Source organism: Centrocercus urophasianus, unplaced genomic scaffold (assembly GCF_019232065.1).
Source record: "Centrocercus urophasianus isolate 14NV4802_14NV808 unplaced genomic scaffold, USGS_Curo_1.0 seq_15, whole genome shotgun sequence".
NCBI classification, from domain to species: Eukaryota; Metazoa; Chordata; class Aves; order Galliformes; family Phasianidae; genus Centrocercus; species Centrocercus urophasianus.
The window spans coordinates 29,082,827-29,099,483 of NW_024884697.1; the positions used below are offsets into that span (position 1 = coordinate 29,082,827).

Here is a 16,657-nt window from a genome sequence, read left to right on the forward strand (position 1 = left end):
GTTGTTTGGAATAAAACCTTGTCCTTATTTAAGTTCTTAGAGTTCTTGGCTGTGGAATTCCAAAGTTTGTTCTCATGCAATTTTTGTGCTTTCTTTATTGCTTTGCAAAATGCTTTAGTTCTCCAGTTTTCTTCTTTTTTTTTTATTGTTATTTTGTTGTCCAGCTCTCTTCTTACAAGTTTAACGTACTGTGCATTTATTCTTTGAGTCTGACTCATATGATGTGCAGAAAGAGAGAGATCATTCCAAATGCAAATGCCTGAAAGACTTTTCAAATGTCTCCTCTCTCTCTTAGTGATCCATCAAGCTGTTAAGCACAGACTTGGCTCCGCTTGCCCTACTATTTTTCTTGGACAATAAGTAGTCACGATTGCTGCTATATTACATGATTTGTGGGCTCAAATGTCCATTGTTTATTGTGAACAGAAATTTAATCTGATTTTCACTGAATTCTGTGTAATCTTGTGCATCTTTTTCCAGAGGAACTTGTCTGTTGACAGTAATCAGATGGTGCATGTGAATCAAGTTCCTTAACTCTTGGCCATTATCTCTTACCATCGGGGGCTGTCCCATAGGCAAGCATTACTTGTTTGCTTCCAAGTTTTAGCTTTATATTCAAATTATATAACAAACTAAAATATAGGAATAAATGTTGAAAAGAGCTACACTTTTGCTTCCTTTCTGTTCATTTCTGTTTATCTGTAGTATCAAACTGCAACTATCCGTAGTTTGTAGTAGAGAAGAAAATCTTATGATGCTTGCTTTCTTGCCTCCATATTTTTTTAAATGAGCGCCCAGACAGCTTGACCTAACCCATCCTTTTCCACTTTTGCCTTTAGGAGAATAAAAAAGCTGGCATGTTTTGTCTTGTTCTTTTCTCACAGGTGGATCTCAAACATTGTATGTAGATCATGTAATTCTATTTTCCACCTTGTCATTCTCTGCTCCCCCCCATTCTTTTCAGGGATCTTTCCTGCTTAGGCAGGAAACAAATGTTGAATGGACTGAGAGCAATCAAGCCAGTCTGCTTAAATCCAAAAAAGGTGATTTAGGACCCTCTTCCCGTGTAAAGAGAAGGAATAGAGGCTGCAATCTCACTCTGAACTTAAGATGTCTCAACACCTTTACTCAGGTATACAAGATGGCAAACACTGAGGTAACCCTAGTGCGTTAGAGGAAGGGTGGTTTCTTTTTTTTTTTCTTTTTTTTTTTTCCCCCATGATCATATACTAGCAGGACACTTGATTCCAATGTAAAGGTCTGTCTTAGGTATGGAAATATCTGTATTTCACAAGTATTCCGGAGGATAACTTTGAGAACAAGATGCTATTCTTTGTTTATATGCTTTTTTATTCTTCTATGTTGTTTTGGGTTTTTTTTTTATAAGGTTTTTGTAATTAAAGAAGAGCAGATTGCAGCTATCTAGGGCGAAGCCTTCAGGTGTATTGGAGCTCAGAATGATGATTAAAACCTACCAAGCTTCCATCTGTACATCCAGGACTTGTTGCAAAATGCTTGTCAATGACTATAGTCCTGGGAAATCCTGTCCCTTCTACAGTTAGCTGTCCATCTCTGAGATTGCTATGTTAATTACCAGATGTCCTAGGTTTTACCTTACGTACTTGAATTTTTTAACATGTTACTGGCTCGTTAAGCTGTTTAAGTTACTGGCCTCTTGAATGGAAGATGTAGCATAATGTTGTTTCATGAGTTTGTTTTTGTTTATTTTTTTGTCTTCTCCAAGAATATACTGGTGTGTGTCTGTCTGAACAGACCAATATTCATGTCTCTGTATTAATCAGTACAAGAAGTGAATATTCTCCTAATCCAGAGCCCAACTGGTTCTAGAACCAGGGATTACTTACTGCTACCTTCTGGTTGTGATAGCATTTCCCTGAACACTCTAATGAATCATCATCAGCTGTCACGGATGAATCCGTTAGGTTCTTTTCCTTATGCTATGTATAAACAAGCTCTTCTGCCTTATTTGTGTGAATTTCTCTCAGAGAGTGATAAGGCACTGGAATGGCTGCCCAGAGAGGTGGTGGAGTCGCCGTCCCTGGCAGTGTTCAAGAGGCATCTGGACAACGTGCTGCGTGATGTGGTTTAGTGCTTGTGGTGGCAATGGTGGTGAGGAGATGGTTGGACTAGACGATCTTGTAGGTCGTTTCCAACCTTGTGATTCTGTGATTCTATGACTAGGCTGAAGAGAATATGATAAAAGAGTGTGAGCATTATCATCCACAGTGATGTATGTAGAAATAAACATGAAAGAAGAAAACATATACTTCATAAATGTTATATTGTCTGTATGTTCACGTCTAATCTTCCAGGTTCTCCTCCTTAGAGCTTTTAAGAGACCTCCAGATTTCTTGAATATGGAGGATCTGAGGCAGTGGGGCACACGTTCTTCTGGTGTGCTGAGTACCTAACAAGGCTTATGTGTATGTTCTAGGTAATCCTGAGGCACAAAAATCTCTAGTTCGAGTGGTTAGCATCTTGTGTTCACAACCAGACTATATAATGAAACAGTTCAGAGTAACAGTTAAATAACTGTAGGTAAATTTTCTTTGGTGCTTTGGTATCTCTCTCATTTTAACTTACACAAAGAAGCTGTGTCTTTTTCTTTTCTGGGGGTGGGGGAAATGTTATCTGACCTGACAGCTAGAATTATTTTACGGACTGCTTCTTAAGGAATGGAAGAGTTTTTCAGGTGTTCAAGCATGTAGTGAAATATTAGGTGAGATGGTGAGAATTTAGGACTGTGAGGCTTTAATTTCAGCAGTACCTGTTGTGTCTTCATCTGCAAAAAGCATGTATCCTCATTTTCCATCCTTTTGAGAATGTGTCCAAGGTGATTGGATATCCGAAAGAAGTTCTTTACTGTGAGGGTGGTGAGACACTGGAACAGGTTGCCCAGTGAGGCTGTGGATGCCGCTTCCTGGAAGCACTCAAGGCCAGGCTGGATGGGGCTTTGAGCAACCTGGTATAGGGGAAGGTGTCCCTGCCTGTAGCAGGGGAGGTTGAACTACATGGTCTTAAAGGTCCCTTCCAACCTGAACCATTCTATGATTTGCCGTGTAGACAAAAAATTTGCTCATTTGAGACTTCTTATTTCCGGAGATTGTTGAATGTTACGTTTTGGACTATGAGCTGAAGTATTGAGTGGCAAAAAAATAGATTGGAGAATTTTAGCTTTGAAAACATTATGCTGTTTTATCATTTAACATGTGATAACAGTCTCAACATGACAGTGTTTGACTTCATCCACTTCCAAATAGGTTTTTGTTAAAGATGAAGACTTTCAGCCTCTCACCTAAAAAGAGTATATAAAATAAAATCCTTAACTGATCAAACAACTGATCTTCAAAAGCTTGTAAGATTTTTCTTTAGCAGTGGAATATGAAGGCTTATTGTCTTTTCTAAAAGGAAGCATTCTAAAGGATACTGACCAACGCATTTCCAGGAGATAGACTTCTGTGTGCTCTTTGCAGCATTTATGGAACAAGTTTCAGGAAAGGCAGGTCAAAATGAAGTACATTCAGTAAACTACTTCTGTGCCTTGGTCTTCCTTCAGTTTTCATGGTAGCCTCAAAATTAACTTGAAAAATGTGTTGTCACAAGTGATGAGAAGTTAGACTTTATGTGGCTGTTCTTGTCTTTACTAAAATGAGGTAATAATCCTTTCTGTGCAAGCAGCCCTCTTTACTAAACAGCATTTGGATGTTGTTTACTGGCATTGTGGTGGAAAATAAAATTCTTTCCAATTTAGAAAATCTTAGTATTCTGGGTTTTTTTTTTTTCAAGAAGATAACAGTGTCAAGCTTGGTATGAGTGCTGTAATTTAGTAATCACATTTGCATAGCATGATTTCTGCTGCTTGGCTGGGACGTACCATCCTTTCCTTTTAATTGAGATTTATATGTGCTTTTATTCTGTTTTCATGGCTAGTAGAGTAGCTGTATTTCATTAGCGAGTCAGGAATATATACATTAGTCACAGGAAAGTGTATATTTTTATTGAAACAAATATATTAGAATATATATAGATATATATTTGTATTAGTATATATTAGAGTGTATGTTTTTACTAGCTTGCAAACTTGATCCCTTGAGTGATTGTTACTTCAGCAGTTGTAGCAACATAACCATTTCCAGATCGGCCATCTATCTGTAGAGCAATTTGAATCCTAGTCTGCTGAAACATTCTGATTTGCTTTATGAATAAGGCTGGTGGTGATGTGATGGTGATTGTTGATTCTGTTTTCATTGATTTAAGGTGATGTAGAAAAAACATAGGAGATTTAACGTGTCTGTCCAGATAGAGATCCTAAGTGCTGGACTCGTGGCAGGAGCTAAGATTTACTGAAACTCAGGGTCATCTTCCTTAGGACTTCACTGCTTGTAGGAAGTGAACAAAAATGTATTCTACTTTTTTCCCCACTTACTGCTGAATTTCTAATTTTTTTGTGGAAAACTATCCGTGTAGTTTCAGTATGTGTATCAGCAATATAGGACCAGGGTAGAGTTGGTTCATCATGAACACATACTTCTGGTGCTTGAAAAAGAAAGAGCTTCTGAAATGTAAGCTATTAAACATCTCTCATATCATTCCATGAGTGAAAAGTTGTGTTATTGTTAGATAAGTTAAGACTCAAGGTACTGGGGGATTTTTAAAGAGTAAACTTTCTGCCATTCAAAAGTATTTTAAAGTGCTGGGAATAAAAATAGTATTTCAAGAAATATAATCCACTAAAAATTAAGTGTATTTCTAATTTTTTCTTCAGTTTTGGAGGGATATTGTTGAGGATATTGAAGTACGTGACCTAATTTCTGACAGAAGCAAATCTCAAGGTGAGAAATCTTGACTAAAATCACATACGTGTGTGTTTGTAAACATAGGAAAGGAAGGATTAAAATAAATCTATTTCCTCTGCAGATATTCCATCAGAAGATTGGATTTGGGAATCCTTATTTCATCCACCTCGCAAACTGGGCATTAATGATATCGAAGGGCAGCGGGTACTGCAGATTGCAGTGATTTTACGTAATCTTTCTTTTGAAGAGGGAAATGTTAAACTTCTGGCAGCTAATCGTACTTGTCTTCGGTTCCTGCTACTCTCTGCTCATAGTCATTTTATTTCTCTGCGGCAGTTGGGGCTTGACACGCTGGGAAATATTGCAGCAGAGGTAATGTTCTTCCAAACAGAATAATTAAAATATTGTTTGATAAAGGCTTTACTTCAGTGTTAATTAAATGAATCGCTCTTCCTCGATCACTGAATGAAATAGTAAATAAATCATTCTCTTAATCTGAAAATAGCAAACAGCCCAAAGTAAAATACAGGTTGTGTGTATTGGTTTCTTTAAATGGACTCGTGTGGAGAAGAATGATGATATGGGGATATGCAGGAAGTTCATACTGCATAATTTTCAGTTCAGTTTTACAGATGGGAGGAGAAAAATCAGTTACTTTCTGCATACTGTGCCCTTGCTCATTTGCTTTGTACTTCCTTCAGTTATAAATTGAAAGTCATATGTTTGGGAAAGGAGGTGGTGGGGGTTTTTATGCCGTGTTTAGTGCACACTGGTATGATAGTCATATGGCCCTGGATGGACTGCCTGAATGATGTGAGACATCCTTTTCTTTCCAGAGAGACTTGAAAGTAATAAAATATGCTGTTCCAGTCTGTCACCATTGTGCACATAAATAATGCAGATTTTACAAGTAGATATGTTAAGGCAATGTATTATTTTAAAATAAAACCAGTAAATTTAATTTAAAATGCTAGATACCAGAGAATGAGGCTTGAAGGATTGGTCTACTGTCTGAAAAAGCTATTTTTGTTTATTGTGTATCCATTTTCTCATGAATAAGAAAGAATGTTACACGTTTCAGTGTCTTGAGAGATCTGATCAAAAAGTAGGACTGGATAGAAAAAGGATGAATGGTTGTGGTGGTAGCCTTTGGGAAGGAATGCCTCTTATTCAAGTTCTGTTCTTTTTTTGGATACTCAAATATTTGAGTATACCATTGACTTTATAGAAATAAGCTTATTTTAGTTATTCCTACGAAAGTATAAATTAGACAGCTACTTCAGAGTAGGAAAGGAAGAGGGGACTAAAAATGCTAACTAAAGTTAAACAAAGAAAAAAAGGGACATTGTGAACGTATGTGTTATATAGCTGTGCTGCATTTAAACACTCTCCAATCTTACAGTTTGGAATATGTATTTGAATAAGGATTTGAATTAGTAGCATGATATGCATCGTATTAGTCATAGATTATTTTTTTTTTTTCCTTTTCCAGCTTCTCTTGGATCCTGTTGATTTCAAAACTACTCATCTAATGTTTCACACTGTTACAAAATGCCTCATGTCAAGGGATAGATTTTTAAAAATGAGAGGTAAGTTACCAAGCTATTCTTGTTGTGGTTCTAGAATTGCAATTATTGCTGTTAAACTGTTTTGTATTTGTTTTTCAGGCATGGAAATCTTGGCAAATCTTTGTAAGGCTGAAGATAATGGTGTCTTAATCTGTGAATATGTGGATCAAGAGTCGTACAAGGAGATCATATGTCATCTCACACTACCAGATGTGCTGCTTGTAATCTCAGCACTTGAGGTGCTATACATGCTCACAGAAATGGGAGAAGTAGCCTGCACAAAGATTTCTAAAGTAGAGAAGAGCATAGGTAAGAGAGAAGCAAGACAAAATACACTATTCTCACTTACATAGAAAGAAAGACTTCAGAAAAGGTCAAGTTCAGTGGTTAAAAATATTAAAATTCTTTGTGCTTGCAAGAATTAATTATGCTAGTAACTACAGAAGCTAGATTTTTTTAAATGCCATTAATAACTTAAGTACAGATCTACAGAAGCATACAGAGGCTTGGTTTCATTCAACACAAGACAATTTGAAAGCAAATCAGAACATCCTAGCCTCATTTGTGTTGTCCTAATGTTATTTTTGATTTTGCATTTAATACTTCAGATACGTTAGTGTGTCTGGTTTCTATGGACATCCAAATGTTTGGGCCTGATGCACTTACTGCTGTTAAACTCATTGAACATCAGTGTGTTAGCCAGCAAGGAGTACCTGATGTCAGACCACCCATGATGGATCATGGTTCTTCACAGGCACATGCAGCAGGTATCGCAGGTTAGTACCACTACAAAGGAACATACTTTGCTGCAGAGTTTTCTATATGACGTATGTGATTTCTGTCCTTTGGAGGTTTCTGATTGGGTTATGTAAGTAAGCATATGGTGTCTTTCTTGGATGCTTGTTCAGGGGGCAGATAGAACGTTTTGGTAGCTAAAGCTGTTGTGAAAAAGAAAGAATCTTCATATATTTCAGTTGCTCTTTCGAAAATTTACTGAAAAATTATGCACACTGTTCTTAACTTTTTTCATTTGAAAGAGTATTTATTCTAGATTAGTTCTCTGGAAATAATGGAAACGAGTTATTTTATATTGCATTTTATACAGAATACTATTGGTCAGCAACATAAACTGTTTGGGAGAATTACAGAGATGAGAGGCATATGGAATGCCTATTTTGAAGCTGCTAAACAGCTCCTTGTGATGTGAACCCAATTTTAACTGCATTATTTAAAGCGTGAAAACTGTTTTCTTAATTGACCTTATCTATTAATTAGATTTTAAGGATTAAATTCTGCAGTCTTATTTTAGAGTTAAATATTAGTCCTTTTGAAGTTGATGACGCAGCATTTGTTAGTCAATCAGGAAAACACGTAAATGTCATTCTGTTTTTCTTAATAAAAGCACCTGAGTAAATAAAAGCAGCATGCCTCAGGTTCACACAAGAGGAACAGAGGTATTCATTCTGAAGAAAAATGTGACAGATATGTAGATCGCTCCAAAAGTAATGCCTTCTATTTATTTCCTGGAAAACTACAACAAATACAAAGAGCACAGTAACGCTATTTGAGAGAGCAAATTTTGAGCTACAAAACCCTGTTTTTCAACAGTTAGGAACATTAGTAATGCTTTTCTGCCGGTGATGAACAAGAGCCTGCACACTGCGCTCGTAAAAATCTGCATGGCCATCCAGAACGTGTTTTGTGTTTCATGCCGCTGTTACTGTTGCTGAAATGCACCACCCACCTCCTCACTGTGCTGGCATCCACTATTTGATCTACATACGTGTTCACAAGTGTTGAATGTCACTGTGTACTACTTTTTTCCACACGGAAGAATTCAGTGACAACTGTGCTTCATATGCACTTCCATGTCAGACACCATTTTGTCAGCACCTTTGCTGCCATCTGTCACACTGCAACAAGATGTAGCAGGATATTGGTGGGAAGGTTCAACCTCTACTGCCATACCACCATCAAGTGCCTCTGACATCGTGGACCAACGTAATAAAATAGAAGGCACTACTTTTGAAGCAGCCCTCGTACTAACTTGTGTGTCCTGTGTTTCTTGAGCATGTTCAGATACCTCAGTGAAAGTGGCTGGAAAAGAGTATGTCTTAGGAGAGTAAACAGGTGAAGAAATCAATATGATGTTGCAACAAATTCTTTACGTTAAACTTGTCTCAGGTTAGGAGTTGGAAAAGTACCTGCTTGATTTCGGTAAATTGGAGCAAGTCTGTAGTGTGCCTTATGCCACCTCTGCAGCTTACTTTAGTTGGAAATACCCTGCTTGCAAAAAACAGGAGAAACTGTCCCATTGAAAGTTATGGCAGTGAAAGTCATTTCCTTCATTCAGCAAATACTTTTTTTTCCCTTCCCTACAGCCTCTAGAACAGCACCACATGTTGCTCCACCACCAGGAATAGTAGAAATAGACAGTGAGAAATTTGCATGTCAGTGGTAAGTGCATCATTCTGTTCAAATATTTAAATGAAGAAGAAAAATAATAATGTCTGTATGCATGAGTCAGAGATTGTTCTGACTTGCTTCTGTTCATTGTTTGACTGCTTTTTCTGAAAAGTATGAAGTAAAGCCATTCTGTCCTTGCTTTGAAGGAGTATGAAAGAAAACAACTCAACCAACACGTTCATTCTTGGACAGTTGAAGACTGAAATTCTCTCTTAGAGTATAATTTGATTACATTTTTAACTCTTGCATTGACCTTTATTAAGCTGTAAAGCAGCATTTTGTGTTTCATGAGTACTTTCATCAGGTAATGTTTTGCCATGTTTCTGCACCAATGTAAAAGTAATCCTGAAATTATAAAGTTAGGCCTTGCAAAACTCTCATGTGATCATTGTAAATCTCAAGCAGGCTAGGGAATATTAAAGCATCCCTTCTGAGTTATCTCATTTTTTATCTAATATTGTCACTGTTGGCTGCTTGTCAGATATTAAGAAGAAATCTGTTCTGCTTATGATTCTTCTGTGGACTGAGCATCATCTTTCTGAACTATGTTTAATTTGTGTAAATCTCACGTGCTAGATACTTGTATAAATCACTTCATTTTGGACTTCTGCTTCTACTCCACACTTCATGCGTTCATCAGTTGATTCTGTCTGATCAGTTACAGACAATGGCCTTCAAAATGAAGTAGTTACTATTTGTAAAAGCTTAGTGTTTTTACTTCCAGCAAAACATTGTTTTTATGGGAGAAGCATTGAAGGTTCTTCTTGGTCAGGTGATGTTGTTCTTGTGCTGTTGTTTGCAATCCGTTCATTGACTGAAAATTTCATCTTTAAATATTTAAAAGAGAATGCCTGAAGTTGGGATCACCACGCTTCAACTTAGCATCTACATGGTTTTAGCTTTTAGCTACTCAGAGATGGTTTTCTAGACTGCTTTTTAGTTATTGATGGGGAGATTTCCCTGTAGTTAAAGTAAGTGTCTTCATCTGGCTGATTTCTGGTCAGATTACAGATTGCCTTCTTCTGCTGCTTTCTCTCTCTTAAGTGTAGGGAGCATGGGGGATATCTAGCTTGCAGAAGTAAGGTTTTAGGCAAGGTGAATTTTGCACTGTGCATGGATTGTAAAGTTTGAGTTTTGGCTGTTAAAATAAGTATTGGTAAGTACCATTATGTAACTGTGCAGTACCATCTCAAGACAAGAAGTAATGGAAAGAACAGTGTATCATAGTATCAGGAAGATTTGGAAAGTCTGCTCGGTTTCAGAGTCTGCATGCATTGTGCTTCTGCAGCTATTAGTGATGAGCAGTACTAGTATTTTGTTCTTCATTTTCTTCCGGTGATAGGCATGAGCCAGTGAATAATAAAATATAACATCTGAAAATCTTCCTTAAATATTATCTGTGCTGACAAAAGAAAAATTAGAAGAATTCAAATCTAGAACAGAGAACTAGCCCCTTGCAAGTGTTTTTCTCAGTGCTGACATGAAGTGTCTTGCATTCAGGTAGATTTTCATTGTATGTTTTAACAGAAACTGGAAAATGAGCAAGTTATAATTTTAGATGTTAGGAAAGTTATCTCTTGGAAGCAGCAGAAAAAAAAAGTATTTAAGCTGACCTTCCTGAATGTATTCTACCCAGGCTAAGCTGGTTTATGAGTCTTCTTGTAAGATAAATGCATGTGACAGGAAGTGCTAATCACTGTTCACGTTCCACCATTGTAAGTCCTGACCTGTATGCTGCTTGTACCAGTGACAGTGTGTCAGCCTGATGGAATATTCCTAGCTGGACAGTCATTTGTCTCATATGCCAGATTTAATTATTACTTAGACTTTCTATTACAGAGTGTGATCTCAATTTTTGTCGTAATAAAATTGTAACTAAACTGCAGGAGAAATGACATTATACTTGCACTTCGCTGTTTATACTTCACTGTTTATGAGAGAACATGATTTAAAGAATGCAATCCTTTGCTTTTTTCTCTTTGAAACATTCAGCTCTTAGGGGAGTATGAGGCTCTACAAAGGAGAATGCAGTGCAGTTTTCTAAAGTGCTAGCATCGCATAGTGAATACTGACATCCTAAATATATTTTTGTTCTGTCTGAGCCTGTGTTCAGATCCCACTATTAGAGAATTGTGCAGAGAGTTACTTATGTCCATTTACTGCTGGGGATGATCTGTTGGCATGTCTCTGGGCTGGAATAATGGATCTTGAATTAATAAAATCTAAGGTAGAAACTGCTACCATCTCTCACAGCTTCCTGGGTAGCGTGTGCATGTGTGCAGATTCTTCTGTAGGAGATACAGAATCTTCTGGAAATTTCCCTAGAAATTGATAGGCAGAATAGATTGTTCAAGGATTTTATGATGCCTGCGTAGTGCATGACTCCTGGAATAAGTACGTGTCTTATGTGCATGCTCTTTCAGAGTTCAAGTCCCATTTCTCCTGCCTTCCTATCTCTTAGAATCACAGATTGAGGTGGTTATTCTACCTCCGTTCTTTCTTGTGTTTTGAATTAAGACCGTATTCGTGTATAATTGGTTTTTACACGAATGTTCAGTAGGTTTAGCGTAGACACATTTGATTAAGAATTAGCTAGTCTGCAGTCCATCTTTTGATAAAGAAGAGTCATTAAAAATAAGCATAAAGGTTTTGGGGAGGAAAGGTCACTAAACAAATCCTATCTTTATTTTTTTGTTGCTTCTGAATGTGCAACAAAAAAGCAACATATGGGGACTGTTTTACATATTTCTATGTAAGCAAAGTATTGATTGTATACTGACTGGATATCTTAGACATCATAAGAAGTGAAAAGTGTGGAACAGACATTGGAGAAGACAATAGATTGCAATTTTATTATTCATGTTATCATGTCTCAAAATTCTCTCATACAAACAGAAATGTTTTAACAGTTGTACTGTCACTGTGTTTTGCTTCATAGTCCATTTTTTCATCTTCAGGTTGAATGCCCATTTTGAGGTGAATCTTGATTGCTCAATCTCTCGAGCAGAAATGTACTCTGAATACCTCTCTACGTGTAGTAAATTAGCTCGAGGTGGAATCCTAACATCAACTGGATTTTATAAATGTCTGCGGTAAGAGAAAAATTTGTGCAGCAAAAAAGGAACTGTTGTATGTAATGCAGTGTTAGCAGTGTTAGCACATAGCTTAAGAGTTCTTTGAGAAAAGAGGTTTTAAGTTGGGTTTGAAAGATCTGCAGTTTTAGAATTTTAATTGAAATGTGATTATAGTTTGATTTCATCCTATTTCAGTATCTTTAGTAGACTTGCTTCTGTGCTTATAGTCCTTTTAATCTTTTCTCACAAAGTTCTTGAAGATACTGCAGTTTTCACTTAACTTGTTCAAAGTCTGTGCCAATGTCAGTTTGGCCACAGGTCTCCTGTGATGAGTGCTCTGAAGCTTACAGACAATTCTGCTGTATTGCAAAGATGCAGGCACTGGTGCAGTTACTGTGCATGTAAGAGTAGGATTAGATTAATATTTTTAAAATAAGCCACTCATTGTAAGAGGGTGAAGTTATTGTGTTCATTAACACTGATCTGTGTTCTGTTTGGCAGAACTGTCTTTCCAAATCATACAGTGAAGAGAGTAGAAGATCCGATTAACAATGGTCAAGCACATATACATGTGGTAGGAGTGAAGAGGAGAGCTATACCACTTCCCATTCAGATGTACTATCAGCAGCAGCCAGCTTCGTCTACCCCAATTGTTCGGGTTGATTCAATTCCTGACATGTCTTCGTCTCCTTCGCCAGCAGGTTTTTTAATCATTTAAATATTGAGTATTCTGCATTGATTCTCAGAGAACAATTTTTTTTCAAAAGTTACCCAAAATAGTTTGTAAGCGTTGGAATTAGGGACGGTGTGGTTTTATTCCTTTTATTGAATGAAGTTCTGAATAACTGTATTACTGTATGCACTGTATGTGATCTAATACTGGACTTGTCACCCGTAGACTTGTCAGTCAGCAGAAAAGCCGTTGTCACTGCATCATTTATTCAGATGCAGTATAGCTGAGAAAACATGTAGAATTAAAAATTCAAGCCTTGGGGTTTTAAAAATTCTTTGTTTTGAACTAATTTTTGCTTTCAAACTTTTACCTTATTTATTCCAATAGGACTCCCACATGGGCCACAAAGCGTAGGAAATCATTATCAAAGGACCCCTATTAACCAGTCTTCAACTTTGACAGCAACACAGATGTCTTTTCCAATTCAAGGTGTTCATACTGTGGCACAGACTGTTTCTAGAATTCCACAAAATACTGTTCATGCACAGCAGCAAAATGCTCCAATGACTGTTATACAGAATAAAGGTCCAATACCTGGTGAAGTTGTGAAGGCCACAGTAATACAGAGCTCTGTTCCCCAGTCTGGCGTTCCTGTTACTATTTCTGTAGGAGGAGCACCACAAGCTTCAAATCAAAATCACAGCAGTACGGGACCACAGCCGTCCGTTACTGTTGTTGGCTCTCAGACGTTGCTTCACCACCAACCTGTAATTCAACAGCAGTCTCCACTGCATGCAGTGGTACCAGGACAGATACCTTCAGGCACTCCTGTTACAGTAATTCAGCAAGCTGTACCTCAGGGTCATATATTTGGCAGAGTACAAAACATACCAGCATGCAGTTCAGCAGTTTCACAGGGTCAACAGCTGATCAGCACATCATCGCAACCTGGGCAGTCATCATCTCAGCAGTCCTCTGCTGCTAACCAGCAACAAGATACAGTCATCATAGCACCACAGCAGTATGTCACAACCTCTGCACCTAACATTGTTTCTGCCACCACTGTTCAGAATTTCCAAGTAGCACCTGGGCAGGTGGTTGCAATTGCAGGCGTCCAGAACCCACCAACTTCTAGGGTAGGCTTTCAGAACATTGCACCAAAGCCTCTGCCGTCTCAGCAAGTTCCACCTAATGTACAGCAGCCGATGCAGTCACAGCAGCAACCACCACAACCAGCATCCCAGCAAAGTGTAGTGATTGTCAGCCAGCCAGCTCAGCAAGGTCAAACGTATGCACCAGCCATTCACCAAATAGTGCTTGCTAATCCAGCTTCTATTCCTCCTGGTCAGACTGTTCAGTTGACTGGACAGCCAAGCATTACTCCATCTTCTTCACCATCTCCAGGTCCGGTTACAAACAATCAAGTCCCTACAGTTATGTCATCTTCATCTACCCCTTCTCAGTCACAAGGACCCCCTCCTACTGTCAGCCAGATGCTTTCTGTAAAGAGACAGCAGCAGCAGCAGCAGCAGCAACATTCACCAGCATCTTCACAGCAACAGGTACAACCGCCGATGCAAATGCAAGTTCAGTCCCCGCAAGCTAATACAGGAGTTGGCCAGCCTAACTCTGGTGAATCTAGTCTGATAAAACAACTACTTCTTCCAAAAAGAGGCCCCTCAACTCCAGGGGGGAAGCTTATACTCCCAGCTCCACAGATTCCTCCACCTAACAATGCAAGAGCTCCTAGCCCTCAGGTGGTTTATCAGATGGCCAATAACCAAACACCAGGTTTTGGAGTACAAGGGCAGTCTTCAGCTCAGCAGCTGCTAGTTGGACAGCAGCTGGTCCAGGGTGCAGTCCAGCCCCAAGGGGCAGTACAAACAGTACCCATTTCTAACTTGCAGATATTGCCAGGTCAGTTGATCTCAAACAGCCCAGCAACTATTTTCCAAGGGACTACTGGCAACCAGGTTACGATAACAGTTGTGCCAAATACGAGTTTTGCTACTGCAACTGTGAGTCAGGGAAATGCAACTCAAATCATTGCTCCAGCTGGAATTGCAGTGAGTGGGGCTCAGACAGGAGTTGGGCTACAGATGCAAACGCTTCCAGCTACTCAAGCACCTTCAGCTGGACAATCACCGTGTACTGCTGCTCCCCCATTCAAAGGTGATAAAATAATTTGCCAAAAGGAGGAAGAAGCAAAGGAAGCAACAGGTTTACACATTCATGAACGTAAGATTGAAGTAATGGAGAATCCTTCCTGCCGAAGAGGAGCTGCAAACACCAGCAATGGGGATGCAAAAGAAAATGAAATGCAGGTGGGAAGTCTTTTAAATGGGAGAAAGTATAGTGACTCCAGTCTACCTCCTTCTAACTCAGGGAAAACTCAGAATGAGGCCAATCAGTGCTCACAAGTCAGTAATGGGCCATCATTAGAAATGGGTGAGAACGGAGCTCCTGGAAAGCAGAACTTTGAACAAATGGACACACAGGAAATTAAAAGTGATTTGAAGAAGCCCCTAGTTAATGGAATCTGTGATTTTGATAAAGGCGATGGTTCTCATTTGAGCAAAAACATTCCAAATCACAAAACTTCCAATCATGTAGGAAATGGTGAGATATCTTCAGTGGAACAACAAGGGAATTTGGATGCCACGCAGCAAGATACTGCCAAAGGTGATCAAGGGGAGAGAATTTCTAATGGGCCTGTATTAACTTTGAGTAGTTCACCTGTTGTAAGCGGTACACAAGAGGCTGCAAAACTGTTAACCCAGCAACTTAGTGGTACCAACACTGATTTACCTAATGGACCTCTAGCTTCAAGTTTGAATTCAGATGTGCCTCAGCAACGCCCAAGTGTAGTTGTCTCACCACAATCTACAGCCTCTGTTATACAGGGGCATCAAATCATAGCAGTTCCACACTCAGGACCTAGAGTGTCCCAGTCTACCCTGTCATCCGAAGTTCGGTCTACTAATGGCACAGCAGAATGCAAAATTGCAAAGAGGCCAGCAGAGGATAATGACAGGGAAACTGTTCCAGGAATTCCAAATAAAGTAGGAGTTAGAATTGTTACAATCAGTGACCCCAACAATGCTGGTTGCAGCGCAACTATGGTTGCTGTGCCAGCTGGAGCGGATCCAAGCACTGTAGCGAAAGTAGCAATAGAAAGTGCTGTTCAACAAAAGCAGCAGCAGCCAACCACGTATATACAAAGCATGGTCACACAGGTATGTTGCAGTGTACTTTTTATGTTTATTTTCCAACTCTGATTATGACTTAATGCTGTGAAATATATGTGAAAATGTAAACTCGGTTGATATCTTGCAAGGAATTTGAAATATTCAGAAAATGATGGTTTGCATTCTTTCACAGACTAAGGTTCAAATAGTTTGCATGCTTTTTGATATAAGTGACTATAGTGGTATTGACAGTGGTCTGGAGCTTCATAATATACAGTAAGGAAAGAACTTGCTCTCATTAGTTTCCTCCTTAAAGGATTTACTGTTTAAAAAAACAAAGATGATTTATTGTACAGTCTTGTTAAAACAGTAGTGTTGTTCTGCGTTTTGTTCTTGGTCCTTACTGCATATGGAGCAAACATGTTTTTTGCAAGATAGTTTGTTAATCACTGCAGCTGCATCTGGCCTGCTAAAATTTGTTGAAGTTCTTGTATTTAAGGGTGATCTTGTAAGGCTTGCTTCAATTCACTACAGCCAGGATAAAGTATTGCTTTCTAAGTGTGTCAGAATATGTGTTTATGTTTGTTCATGACAAAATATTTGTAATGTTTATTTTATTGATACAATTAGTAATGGTTTTTTTTTTTATATGCTGTTTTATCTTGAACTTTTTTAGAAAAATATTTTAAAATAGTTTCTTCCTAAGACTTTATAAGAAATGAGATATGTTCAGCAGTTTCATGAGTATTTAAAACTGTGAGTAATCGTGCTTGAGATTGCTCCAGTCTCAAGATTTTATTTTGGCTTTGTACGTGGATATAAACTCCCTCTCCCAAAATACCCTCACCCTTTCTAACCTGAATAAGAGCAA

General features: G+C 38.4%; 1 protein-coding gene across 3 annotated transcripts in view; it reads left to right on the forward strand.

Moving 5' to 3' along the window:
• ARID2 (AT-rich interaction domain 2) overlaps positions 1-16,657 on the forward strand; it is a 106,316-nt gene that overhangs the window by 67,653 nt on the left and 22,006 nt on the right. Inside the window, exons 7-16 of one of the 3 annotated variants that reach the window (XM_042815424.1) lie at positions 965-1,132; positions 4,787-4,853; positions 4,939-5,189; positions 6,310-6,406; positions 6,485-6,694; positions 6,994-7,161; positions 8,767-8,842; positions 11,809-11,943; positions 12,427-12,626; positions 12,986-14,922. In XM_042815424.1, the coding sequence (XP_042671358.1) occupies positions 965-1,132; positions 4,787-4,853; positions 4,939-5,189; positions 6,310-6,406; positions 6,485-6,694; positions 6,994-7,161; positions 8,767-8,842; positions 11,809-11,943; positions 12,427-12,626; positions 12,986-14,922 (3,309 nt within the window). Of the gene's footprint in view, positions 1-964; positions 1,133-4,786; positions 4,854-4,938; positions 5,190-6,309; positions 6,407-6,484; positions 6,695-6,993; positions 7,162-8,766; positions 8,843-11,808; positions 11,944-12,426; positions 12,627-12,985; positions 15,835-16,657 lie in introns of all 3 variants that reach the window. The other 2 variants (XM_042815422.1, XM_042815423.1) reach the window with 2 other exon arrangements.